The following is a 13,044-nucleotide window of genomic DNA, read 5'->3' as shown; positions in this document are numbered from 1 at the left end:
CTAATTGACACCCATATTAGGGTAACTTCAGAAAATTGGACATGGATGATTTATTCCCACTGTCATATTTGAGGAAACATCAACAGAGTTGCCTCAGATTCTCATCCACAACTCCTGGTTCGGGTCATGTTGGCACGTATTTAAATTGGTGAGCTGCTCCACATAAAGGCCAGAGGAATGGCATAATGTGCAAATGGGTTAATCAAGCCTGGTGTCCTAAAAACTGTGCCCTTTATAGCTATTTATGTTATAGCTATTAACCATTCATCATCAGGCAGGCACCTGTACACAGAGTAGGTAAATATTAAAACCATTCTGTATTCAGCTCCTGTGGGGATGTACATGTCACTGTCCCTCCAGGAGCTGGCTTATAATAAACCCGTGGATGACAGGCTGAGCCCATTGGTTAGCTTTCCTTGACAACCTCATGTCATTATTATCCTGGAGTAGATAGGGGTAAAGATAGCCTGCTCGAGTGCGGGGCAAACATTGCAGTCAGCATAGATACTTGTTAAATAAGGACGGATTATAACACAGCCTCTATTGTTCACCATTTCAGACTGCAGTCGATCTCTGCAGTAGTTGAAAGTTAATTGATATCCCTGTGACTCTGATACTTCCAGTATTTCACAGACTATTTTTACTAATATTTTACTCATATCATGATAAGTATAAATGTAACCATACGTAATTGTACAGAAGGATCTAGGTTAGGAAATGGTTCTCCATGTTTTATCAATGCAATGCCTTGTATGTTAATTTGCATGAGACAAAGATAATTTGCATATGTTCTGAGCCTTATTGCTGGGAATATGAGGAAAAGGCTAAGCAGTGTTTGAAGCTGCCGAACATTACAGAAGACATAGTCTCTCACAAATAACACACTTAAAGAATGTTGTGCTATCATTATGCCATCCGATTAAACATGTAAAAGTAATTTGTCACAATATTCTCGGCATAAAAACCCAGGAGAAATTAAATCTGGGTCTCCTTCTCCCATAGGCGTAATGTCCTGTTAGAGTAACGTGACATTAAGAGGGAGAGTCATCTGAAACAGGGTCATGTCGGTGTGTTGAGAAGACCAGCATGAAAGGGGCTCTGCTCCCTCTGATCATGGCACAGAATCTTCATTTCAGCCCAGCTCTCACTGCTGCTGACATGAATATTTTAAACACTGATGTTGAAATCCAATTTTTTATGATGTGTTGCTGCTTAGCACGGCTGTCTGTGCCACGGGCGCCATGTAAAGTGTGGAATAACTGAAGGTCTCTCTCCCTGCTCTGATCTACCAACATGTCAAAGAATAAAAAATGCTCGGTATGATAATGCTGCGTGCACTAATGCGTTCCAGGAGTATAACAACATGGCACAGAACAGCATGTGAATTCTACACGAACTGCATCCGTAATTCAGCATCAGTGAACTTGTGCAAAGCTGTAGGCCTAGAGATGCATCACCGTAAGAACAGCCACATCCTGTTCCTATCCACAGTGAAGAAAAGGTGGTGTCAGTGGGCCTCAGTACATGCTGTGGTTGAAAAAAAAAAAAAAAAAGCACTCATGCCTGTCATGTGATAAGTCATAACAGCAAATGTTTACAGCCCTGCAGGTGGCCTCACGATGAGAGAAAGTTACCACCAGCTTTCCCTTTTTCACCCTTCTACTGGTGGGTCCCCCTTGGGACTGATTGCACAAACAAACAATGTCTGTGTTTTGGTACTTTAAAACTGAAACTGTTACAGCTGGGTGCACATTGGCTTCCGAGGCGTTGGCTAATGCCGAGCACTGTTCACACTGAAGAAGTCAAATTACTTTGAAACATATCACCTGTTTATGTAGAAATAAGCAGGTGGTATATATTGTATTACAGCAGCATTATATCCTGTTGATAAGGGGGTGTGATGGCACTGGACAGGGTGAAAAAATGTTTTACCTAATAGGAAATAATGATTTAATCCTCTTTTCATGTCAGACGTGTCAAGAGCTCCATCTCTAGTGGCACCGTTGTGGTAAAATTTATGATCCAACAGATGCTAGCAACAAGCTTAACTGTATGAGATCTGACACCAGCATGTGCGACTGAAGTGGGGGAGAGACACCGTGAGAGGCCCATAGCATTTACACATTAGACTCTGCCCAGTAGCAGATATTGCTGTGACCTTCTCAACTTTTTTTTTTTTTAGTTCATACAATGTCTCATCTCTTTGCCTTATCAAAAAACCTTCTGGTTAATGGTGACTCATTTGCAAATAATAAATGACTTTAATTGAATGTCTTATTACTGATTGGACACCCTGTATTCCCCCCCACCCCGATTCTGTGCAAATTGACTGATAACACAAGTGAATGCATCTCGAATGATAAAATGCTACACCACATTGAGACGTCGGCTTGTTTTGCATGGGCAGAAGTCCGTTTACTTCCCTTTTTATTCAGTTGCACATCATCTTTTCCACTTCCTCTTTGATTTAGTTATCGGAAGACACTGAGTAGATTTCCATCAAGCTATCTATGGAACCAACACACTCATAAAGACAGAGAGACACGTTAATAAGTAAAAGGAATATTTCACAAGTTTAAAAAAGTGAAGTGGCTTCCTAGCTTTAAATAATATTGAACATGTATATTTATGAAGATATCAGAGCCTGAGGTTTATTCCTGTTTGTTACAAAACTATACATTTCTGTGACTGTATTAACCATAAGGGGTTATGGACCTACATTTTGACAGCATTTAAAAACAAAGGACAGCCTTATAACACCCAAAAGATATGGCTGAATTACAGAACGAATGTCTGGTCAAGATATAAAACTAATCATTCCCCCTTGGTAAGTTGAATGTTTTTCTCAGGTTTCCCTGTGATCTCTCTGACAGCTGCAGCTCATTCAAAACTCTGCTGCAATGTTGAAGAATCGACTCTAAAGTACTGCCTCTGTTAATAAATCATTAAAAGGTTTTGCACCAAAATGTATTTCTGAAACGCTATAACCAACTAGACTTCTGCGGTCAGATACAGCACAATGTTCCCAGAAATAAAGAGAAGCACAGAGAATATGATAAGAATCAAGACCTTTCAAGCTCGACTAGTAATTTTTCATTCTGCTATATAGATGTGACAGTTGAGGACTTCTCCTGCAAACCTGTCCCAAGGGCTTTTGCCTGGGGAAGAAGTTAGATAGGACGAGCAAAACCTGTATCTTGAAAATGACACGAAGACATTCTTTGCAATGTCACAATTCTTTTTCTAAGAAAAAGTAAGTCTTAAGAGCCTCACATAGCAGAGGCTTAATTAATGTTTACAGTCTGACTTGAATGCATGCCTTGCAAGATAAGGATTCCACATGCATCAACCAAGATAAACCTGTTCCATTTCTTACATTCATGAGGATGGTAAAAAACACTTTCTTTTTCCTGTGTGTGCATGTGTGAGCCTGCAGTTTACTCTGCACGTCATGCAAAGCACATCATTGATAGTGCATGAAGAATGACACCGTGTGGTCACTGAGGGAAAAGCAAACAACGACTGTGCTACAAATGGCACAAAAGACTGTTACCAGAAGTCAGTTAGAAGATTAGTAACCACTGTGCAATGTCACTGTCGAGCAGTCTGTAACATACTGTATCTTATGTAGGTGAAAGGCTTCAATGACAACCAACTTAGCCTAATTTACTGCACATAATGCTGCAAGGACGCATCCTAAACTTGATGCCATCAAATGCAAAAATGTTAAATGAACAGGAACAAAATTCAACATCTGAAACTTTTTTTGTTGTTAAAATATTTCCAATCTCTTCTATATATAAGTAAATGCATAACAAAACATACCGGAAAGAAAGAACATGGCAAACGTTGAGACGTCTGTACCAGGTTGAAAATCAAATAAGGACTGACAGAAAATGTAGGTAAAATTTTTGATGGTAATGAGATTTACGCCTCAAAGTCTGTGAGTACACAGACCGTTTTCATCTTTAATATTGAAATATCAGCAAAATGAATTACATTACAAGCACAGCTACAGTATAACTCCAGGACAAATCCATATGAAGAGAAAAATAAAAATACAAACTTTAAATTTAAAAAATATACAGAAATTACAGAAAAAAATCATTCGAGTTAAAAACCAATATATCTGAAAATGGATTTAACAAGTCAGAATCCTAGGAACAAAATGCACTTGGCTTGGAAGTTGGTATTGACACATTTACACACACCCGATGCTGTCATCATTATATACATGGCATTTCAATGATGCTGCGGTAAACTGGGGTAAAGTTTGACTTGCAGGTCTCTCAAGATGAGAACAGAAGTCAAGACAATGGTTATTATTTGTTCTCTGGTTCTGGAGTTTTACAGCTCTCGTTTCAGACAGGTTGTCATGGTCTCCTTAAACAAACATAACTGTCATGATCTCCGATGACCGGACGTCCAAAACAACAAGCAAACGATTTACAGGTGAAGATGGGGGAAACCACATGAGAACTAAGGCTGGATATGTGCTGGTTAAAGCCTTTTTTTCTTACCTGCTCACAAAGCATCATGGCTAACAATCATTCAAAAAAAATCATCAGATTTTTTGTATCAGCCACAATTTTAAACGTTCCTTTTTTTCTTGTACAGCAGTGCCACGAGTGTTCAGTGATGGCTTTGAGTCCAAAATATGTGCTTTTTTGCATAGTCTCAATGCAGTTTGTGTTTCCTTTTCTTGTGTTTTTTGTCCTTCTTCTTGCTGGAACATTTAACACAATACCATGACTGGTCCTCGGGAGGGGCTGTAAGGATCCCAACACAAGGCCTGAGCAGAGAGGGAGGGGAGGAAAAGAAAGTTTGGGTTAGTGAAAAGATGAACATATTTAGAAATGTCTACTCGTGCGTTTTTTCAATAGAATTCTGTAGCGCTACAACCTGAAGTTTCATCATCAGGCAAATAAACAGACCAGTGATTTAAGGCTGTGATTGAAAGGTACAACAGGAACTTCAAAAGGAAATACAGTAAGGGCGCAATCACAGTAGTCCATCTATACCGTGCCAAAGGGTCTAGTTTGTTTGACCAGTGCGAGTGCTCCGTTCCATACTCAAGCACTGCACACTTTCTCAGCTCCGTCACAGTTTGGAGAGGTGTGCTTGGGCAGGGTACAAGCACACGCATAGACGGTGATCCTGAGGTCAATTTATACGAGACGGTTTCCCGCGACCCAATACATCCATGTGTGTAACGGACATTTAAAAAAATGTTGCAGAGGGATTTGTGTTGGTCTGATGTTGAAGTGGAATGTTTGCTGCAAATTTGACCTGATGAAAATGTTGTGCTTGGGCAGGTTACCGGGCAAATTTACGTAGTGAGTGCGCCTTAAGTCTCTTACCAATGATACCAATCATCACAGTCATCACATCCTATCATGGGGCTGCCGTCATCAGGTTTGTTGCATCCTGGGCAAATCCAGATCTGGTTCCCCCATTCATCTCGGATCTTAGGTAAAAAGATAGAACAGAAAGAGTAAGCAACACACTGTTCGATAAAAGCTGTTACACAGACCATGCAGACTAAAAGTGGGAAAAAAATAACATGAATAACCATGTTTATCTTAGAATTAATTTACTTCATACACTGCATGTCTGTGGTAATAAAATACTGTTGTAATATGATGAATAAAATAAAAGTGGTGAGCACGATAACTCACCACGTAGGTACTGACGGTCTCGGTAACGACGCTGCGGACTGGTGTCTTCAGCGATGTGGCTGGGGACAGCATGGCGCCAGGCGAGAGCATGGACGAAGGGGCCGGAGCTGGAGGCAGAGGAGAGGCCGCTGGGGGCAGAATGGGCACCACAGGGGTCAGGATGGTGGGGGGCGGCGGCGGTGGTGTAGGGCGACTCCCAGGTCCAGACTTGGCAGACGGGGTCTTGGGTGCAGGCGTCTTGGGCTCAGGATTCGGAACCACCTTGCTGATAACACTGTTGATGGACAAAGACACAAACAGGAGACTTTACCAGGGTTTTTCCTGCATAGATAATTTTTTTTTGTTACAACTACAGCCCATGCTTTTTTTCTCCCCACCGTATACCTACTCGATCGGTTTAAATTGTGGCCCGTCTATTTAATTACTTTCAGTGAGGAAAAGGTGCTTTAAACTTGTGGGGAATAAATCCTTAATATCATATGGCAAATGTGACTGTTTGACAATAAGCATTGAGCGCGTTATTGCGGTGAACCGTTATTCTGCAGACTGATGCGTTGCGTTCTAAAAATAGAAAAAAGTTTAACGAGGAATCGAGCGATCCTCGAGGAATGCAAGCGATCACACGAGTAGCGAAAACACTCGTGCCCATCCCTAGTAGCTACTATTGCACTAAATGGTAACACTTGAATACGTTATGCAAATATGCAACTTGTTTGTTGAAATGTTAATAAATGGGAGCTTCCTCAAGCAGCCATCTCTTTCCCGACAATGCCCTCTGTGCACGAACTCTTACATATGGTAATTAAACATTATAACACCTGCGGCTTATAGTCCAGTGCGGCCTAAAGTGTGGAAATTACGGTACTAGTCGCGACCCCAAATAAATCGGTCCGCGTACTGACCCCCCAAAGGCCCATTCTGAGCCAGGAAAAACCCTGTTTACCATCTCTTTGTTGGATATATATAAATGTCAGAATAATTTGAAACGCCATGTGAATTAAATGTAAATAAATTAATATACTTAGAAATTGTTTTTAATATGTATATATTTTTCTTAATTATAATATGATGTTGTTCTTCAGTATAGTGTATGTTTGAAAAAAATTTGAGATTTGCGTATTTTCTTTTCTGGATTAGTAACAATCCCACACCTGAGTTTTGGTATAGTTACCAAATCATTTTGAAGAAGTAATGAAAACTGTTATATTCATGTAACAAAAATGGCTAAACTTTTTCAAATGCAGTTTTACTAAATAAATGATCTGCAATTTATACAACTTTAAATCAAAATTCATCTTAGCTCAAAGATATTTAAACATGAATCGGACAGTTTTCATGTCACTGCTATCATTTTGTTAATAATGATAATAATAATAATAATAATAATAATAATAATAATAATAATAATAATAATAATACATTACAGAACATCTGCCTTGAATAATGGTATCAATTATTCATCAATCAATTAAAAGGGCTGAGAAGGAGAACAACATTTTTATTATGGATGCACCAAAGTATCGCCTTGACGTCGGTTGCAGACAATGTCCGCCCTACTTACTGACATCCACTGATGGCAGTAGCGAATATTGAATATTGAATCTGTTTATTTAACATTATTTTACACTGCCTTAATGTAGTGATTGGCGAGGACTCCTGGATGTCACATTGCAGTTTGATGAAGACTTGAATTCGTCTGACAAATTTGCAATCGGTTCATCCCTAGTTTTAATTTGATAAATTAGCATTGAGGTTTAATACACAGCCCAGCCCTTACAGGTGCAGATACATACATCTTCAAAGTTTTTTAAGAGCAGTAATAGTGCAAGAAAAAACAGAACCTGGATGGAAGAAATCTCAGTAGAAAAATTCACTCAGTGCTTACATTTTGTCCTGGCCTGCTCCCACCCTGAGCGTCAGTCTGGGGATGACTGGAGATAGTAGAGCTGCTGGAGTGTCTACTTTCACCTGAGGAAACACAAAGGACAGGGTTCATTTGAAGTAAGTATATTGTAACACGGACACATAATGACAAAACATACAAGGAAAGAAAAAAAGTACCTTCTCCAATCGGATTCTCTCTTTTTCTTTCTCCTTGTCCTTTTCCCGTTTTTCCTTCTCCCTCTCCTTTTCTTTCCGCTTCTCCTCCTTCTCCCTCTCCTTTTCTTTCCTCTTCTCCTCCTTTTCCCTCTCCTTCTCCTTGGCCTTGTCTCGCTCCTTGTCCTTCTCCTTATCTTTCTTCTTCTTCTTTTCCTTCTTGTCTTTCTTCTTGTCCTTCTCCTTGCTCTTTACGTCCTTATCCTGGAGGATGGGGGCCAATGGTGGGAGCATAGAGGGTATGCGCAGGCAGGTGGAGGGGCTGAACAGCGGGAGGACTTCACCCAGAGCAAAGGGGGCTAATGCAGACTGTTTCTGCCGCTCGTCCTTGCTCCGATCTTTACCCTTGTCTCTCTTATCCTTGTCCTTTTTACTCTTTTCTTTGTCCTTCTTTTTGTCTTTGTGTTTCTCCTTCTCCTTCTTAGGTGCGTCTCCATCTCTGTTTTTTATCTTGATGGATCCCTCGGGCAGAGTAAAGTCTCGCGGAAGGAAGGGTTCGTCCTTCAACCCAAACTCTTTCCAGTGCATCTTGCCGTCCTTGGAAAAGTCCTTGTTTTTGTCCCTGTTTTTGTCCTTGTTCTTCTCTTTCAGCTTGCCCTTTTCTTTTTCCCGGTCTTTGTCTTTCGGCTTGTCCTTCTCCTTCTTCTTCATTTTTGTCTTGAGCTCCTTCTTCAGCTTTTTCTTGACATCCACCGATGGCACAATCTTGTTCTTCTCCTCAAAGACCTTGAGCAGAGGCTCTGGAGTCGGCGGTGACGCTGATCCGGAAGACACATATTCTCCTAGGTGCTGCTGGGGTGCAGACGGACCGCCCTGTTTGACCTTTCGGATCACCTCGTTGATTGAATCATCCATAGTCCAATTTCCTCCCGGGCCTAGGTGTGCCTGTAAGTGAAGTGGTGTTGACGTGTCTTTTACAGAGTTACTGGCCCCGGTCGGGACTTTGGGAGTAGACGGCTCCATGATGGTCAGCCTTCTCGGGCTGGAGAATCCATTGCTGTCCGAATCAGAGCCCGAGGAGAACGCAAACGGATCAGGCTCCCGCTCAGCACACGCTCTGGCAATCACAGCGTCAATGGAGTCGTCGATGGCTGTATTATCAGGCTCTAGTTTCTTGAAGGGCCCCGCAGCTAACTCCCTGTCCTCTAAATTCAGGCGCATGTGGATGTTTTCTTTGCCCATCCTCTCACTCAGAGCAGACAGCGGTAGCTTGTGCACACTATCTGTCTTGTTCTGGGGTTGGGATGCTTTGGCTGAACCCATCTTTGGGCTCTTAGGGCTTTTAGGACTCTTCGTCCTGCCTGGGGATTTCTTCCTTTCCTTTGACAGTTTGGGAGAATGGATTGGACTACCACCCACCGGAACAGGAATGACCCCTTTAGGGGACTTAGTCCTTTGTCTGCCAGGGGACGAGCCCTTACCCTTTCTCCCTGGAGTGGTGAGGCCCTTGGGATCAGAGTGTTTGGGTACCACCGGCTGAGGTCTGAAGGAGGGCAGAGCTCCAGGAGATGTTTCAGGCGACAGGGGGTCAAGGCTATCATGAGAAGGCAGCATGCCTGGGGGTACGCGTTGAGGGTTGAGAGAGGTGAGAGGCTCCCTGGGCTCAACCCCCCATTCTGGGCTGAGGCCCGGGTACATGCGGGGTCTCTTGGAGGTAGGCATCATGCCCATAGCTGCATCGGGACTGTCCAGGTGCCTTTTCAGCGGGTGGTTCTCATCGTTGACCGTCTCATCTTCGTCCATCTCCTCCTCCTCGTCCTCCTCCAGTTCAACCTGCATCGCTTCGGCTGAGGTGCCCATATCAGCGAGGACCTCCTCCTCTTCCTCTTCTGGATAGGGAATTAAAAAAATAAAAAATAAGTTGAGCCTACAGATTTTTTCGCAACAACTGTTTCAACACATATACAGATTATTATGGCCCGATCAAATTTATTCTACAAGCCCAAAAATTTAGTTTTATAGACTCAGTTGCCCGATTTCTAGGTAACGTCGTCTAAACTAAAACCAATGTCTGAATACAATCCTTCCTTCCCAAACGTTATAATGTTAGGTTTTTTAACTGTTTCAGTTATTTTTAGAGATGTTGATACAACTTTATGATAATTTTTTAGAATGTAGTTTGTGATGCAGCTGAATTGTATTGTGTTTTGCAGAATACTTGGTCTACCCTCATTGATATAAATAAGTGGATATAATATTGCATAAACAAACAAACTAAATAAAGTGATTATTATAACCATTATGAGCGTAGGGTGAATTGCAGAGCTGCCACTTGTTTTTAAATTTGAACCATATACTGGCAAGTGAGTGTATTTATTATGTATATTCTATCAACCGTGGATTAGTAGAAAACATGTTGTCAATCCATAAATAAACTCTTAAAATAACTCATAAATCTGTTGCATGCACTGACCTTCTTGTAAAGAGACCAGAGGCGGCATGTAATCTGGAATGTGATCCTTCCTTTCCTCTGCATCACGGGCTCCAGGCTGGGGAAACTGCAGGACATTGTTTTTGCTAAGAGGAAAGAGCGGCGTTTGATGGGTGAAGGCCACAGGCTCCAGGTTGTGGACGTAGTCCTCCAGTTCACTCAGACTCACCCCCAGCAGCCTGAATGCCTGGCTGACATCGTCCAGGACCGGATCGGTTCTTCCATCTGAAATGCAGCATCAAAACAAGCCATTAAACACTCTGCACCTCACTCATGTCACACCATGTGGGTTGATAACGGCCTGAGATTAAAGTCTGACTAGATACCAGTGATTGTGCTGCACAAACAAGGAGGGAGCTGACTTATGTTGACATTCAACCTGAAGCAAGAAGTAGAGCTCAACAGGTTGACAGAGTTGATCTCTTTACATCAATCTAATAATGATAATTGAATCGACTATTCACACTGTGGTGACCACAGCTGGACAGCATCGCAGCAACAACAATAACAACAATACATAGCAGCCGCTTAGCTTGAAAGCTAGTACTGTACTTTTTTGACATATCAACCTTTCCTAGGGGGCGCCAGCCACAGAACCAGTCAACAACAACGTGATCGACTACTTCGGATTTGTGGGTAAAAAAGTAAAGTTGGCACTAAACTAAGCACTCACAGAGCTCAGAGTAGCGATGGCAGGCCCTCGCCAACTGTTGGATATATCGATGCAGGACATCGGACAGCAGATCGCACGCTGTGAGCTGAACCGCATCCCAGCCCAGAGCCTGGCAGATCTGCGCCACCGACACACGCAACAGCGAGCGGGCATAGCTCTCGCACATCGCGCTGACTTCGTTACGGTATTAATCCCGGTCAGTTCCTCTTCCAAAACATGCTGTCGGTCTTCAGGGTTCACGGAACCCGCGAGGGGCTTGACAAAACCCGCTACCGCGGTTAATTTTGGACATCTACTTCAGTAAATATATTGGCGCTTTCGCCAGAGTCGCCATCTTGATTCCATCGATAGACCCATCCCCGAAATCCAGACCGCACATGCGCAGAAGTCAGCGTCTGGCTGCACAGCTATGACGTATTCGAGCGGCTCATGAACGTACCACGATGCGCAGGAGCTCATTTTCCAAACCTTTTAACCTCTTTTAACCTACTCTAAAGAAAGTTTTATTCTTATCTTTGTCCTTTTACTTATTTTTTGTCTTTGTTAAATCTATTTTTACAGCTGTTTGGTAGCCTATGGTTCTGTAATTAGGCTACTCATTGTATTACTATAACCTATCAGATAAGTGAATGATTGATATTTGCTTAGGTTCCATCATGTATTAGGCCTACTGACTGAGAGAAATTACAAAAAAAGATGATGCGCTCAGATCATCAAAGTAATTGTTCAAATGTAGCTTTTGTTTTCACAGACTGCGGAAGCAAGTGTAGGCTTGTCATCATGGCTTATAAAGACTTGACTTCTTTATAGGTCCATGCTTGACTCACGACGTTTTTTTTAACGCCTACAATGCAGACTAGGCTATCAGTTTCGGTTTTTCGCCTCACATCCGCACCATGAAGTCGGAGAAAACTTCAACATCGATTTCTGACAGAGACTGCAATAGGCCTAGATCAAAAAAGTTTAGTTTTGATTAACTATGGCTAGTCTAGGTTACACGTGTTTAATAAAACCGGTAAACCTAGCCTAGATAATGGGTTAAATTTCATTTCCTGGTGTGTTTTCGAATAGGCTAGGAAGGAAACAGGGGATTAGGACACTTGTCTGTCTAAAATCGCAAATTAGGCTAGCCTACTGGGCTGGGTAGCAAACATTTCCATAAAGCTAATCTAATTAATAAAATAAAATAAATAACCCATATTTTTTATCTTTCCATCTCCTATAGTTTCTCAAATCTGGAAAAAAGATCACGTAATTCCTTTACATAAAGGTGGTGACCAAAATAATCTTAATAACTACAGGCCTATTTCCAAACTCCCATGCCTGGAAAAAATCCTATATCACTTATTAATAGCCTAACCAGTTAAAACATTTCTAGCTATAGTGCTTCCATTTTGAGCCCGTTCCAATCTGGTTTTAGGGCAGGCCACAGTAGCCTACTGTCTCCGCTGTCACTTTGGTTGTAAACAACATTGTTACAGTATTAGACAAGAAAAAGCACTGTGCAGCACTTTTTATTGATCTTTCAAAGGCCTTTGATACTGTTGACCACCATATACTTTTACAGAGGCTGCATGACATTGGTTTTGATCATTCTGCATGTAGCTGGTTTTAGGGATTATCTGTCTGATAGACAACAATCAGTTAAACTGGGAATTTACCAATCTGAGTTTTTAACAGTTCAGTGATTCTTGAGAAGCGGGACAAAATACCGTCTTGCAATAGTAACTGCTATTATGTTTAAAAATTAAAATATTTAAATTTGTAGATGTTATTAGGGATTAATAATAGAATGTCTGGAACACAATTATCCCTTAAATTTAATTGTATAATTATTATGTCAAATATATGACACTTGTTATCTTCTCACTACATCCAAAACAGTTCGTCCACAGAGAAGGGTTCAATCATTCATATGCAATAAAACTGATACTGATGTTTGCTGCACCTTTCCCAGTCACATAGGCCTATTCAGGTGTGCAGAGATTATTTTCAACACACTTTGAGGACTGCAAGAGGTGATGGTCTTTTTCATATGAATGTCGTTGACATTTAAGCCATCGCCAAACAAGATGACACAATATTGATTATGTCCATGCTGCTAAGAATTCTTCTGCTAAGAAAAATCTTGACGTAGGCTACAGCAGAAGGTAGGCCTATACGCT

At 41.5% G+C, this 13,044-nt stretch overlaps 1 protein-coding gene across 2 annotated transcripts; it reads right to left on the bottom strand.

Annotated features, from left to right (window-relative positions):
* Positions 1 to 3,908: 3,908 nt before the first annotated feature.
* taf3 (TAF3 RNA polymerase II, TATA box binding protein (TBP)-associated facto) lies at positions 3,909 to 11,227 on the bottom strand. 2 transcript variants are annotated; one of them, XM_080027590.1, is made up of 7 exons: positions 10,880 to 11,227; positions 10,189 to 10,431; positions 7,740 to 9,604; positions 7,564 to 7,646; positions 5,679 to 5,952; positions 5,361 to 5,467; positions 3,909 to 4,792 (listed from the first exon to the last, which is right to left on the bottom strand). In XM_080027590.1, the coding sequence occupies exons 1-7, from the start codon at positions 11,043 to 11,045 to the stop codon at positions 4,678 to 4,680; spliced, it is 2,853 nt and encodes a 950-aa protein (XP_079883716.1). In that variant the 5' UTR covers positions 11,046 to 11,227; the 3' UTR covers positions 3,909 to 4,677. The 2 variants fall into 2 exon arrangements, with proteins under 2 accessions (XP_079883716.1, XP_079883717.1); XM_080027591.1 differs by having other exon boundaries at positions 5,694 to 5,952.
* Positions 11,228 to 13,044: the final 1,817 nt, after the last annotated feature.

This window comes from Ammodytes marinus (genome assembly GCF_949987685.1).
Source record: "Ammodytes marinus genome assembly, chromosome: 5".
Taxonomy (NCBI): Eukaryota; Metazoa; Chordata; class Actinopteri; order Uranoscopiformes; family Ammodytidae; genus Ammodytes; species Ammodytes marinus.
The sequence above is the reverse complement of the archived record's forward strand: the minus strand, read 5'-3'. Positions and strand labels throughout refer to the sequence as shown.

What these genes read in the sequence shown, in the direction of transcription:
- taf3 (XM_080027590.1), bottom strand. Translation starts at nt 11,045, where the DNA reads ATGTGCGAGAGCTATGCCCGCTCGCTGTTGCGTGTGTCGGTGGCGCAG. An exon ending in AGAGAATCCGATTGGAGAAG is followed by an intron (nt 7,647 to 7,739) that starts GTACTTTTTTTC and finishes GTGTTTCCTCAG; the next exon opens with GTGAAAGTAGACACTCCAGC. An exon ending in GGAGCAGGCCAGGACAAAAT is followed by an intron (nt 5,953 to 7,563) that starts GTAAGCACTGAG and finishes GTCCATCAACAG; the next exon opens with TGTTATCAGCAAGGTGGTTC.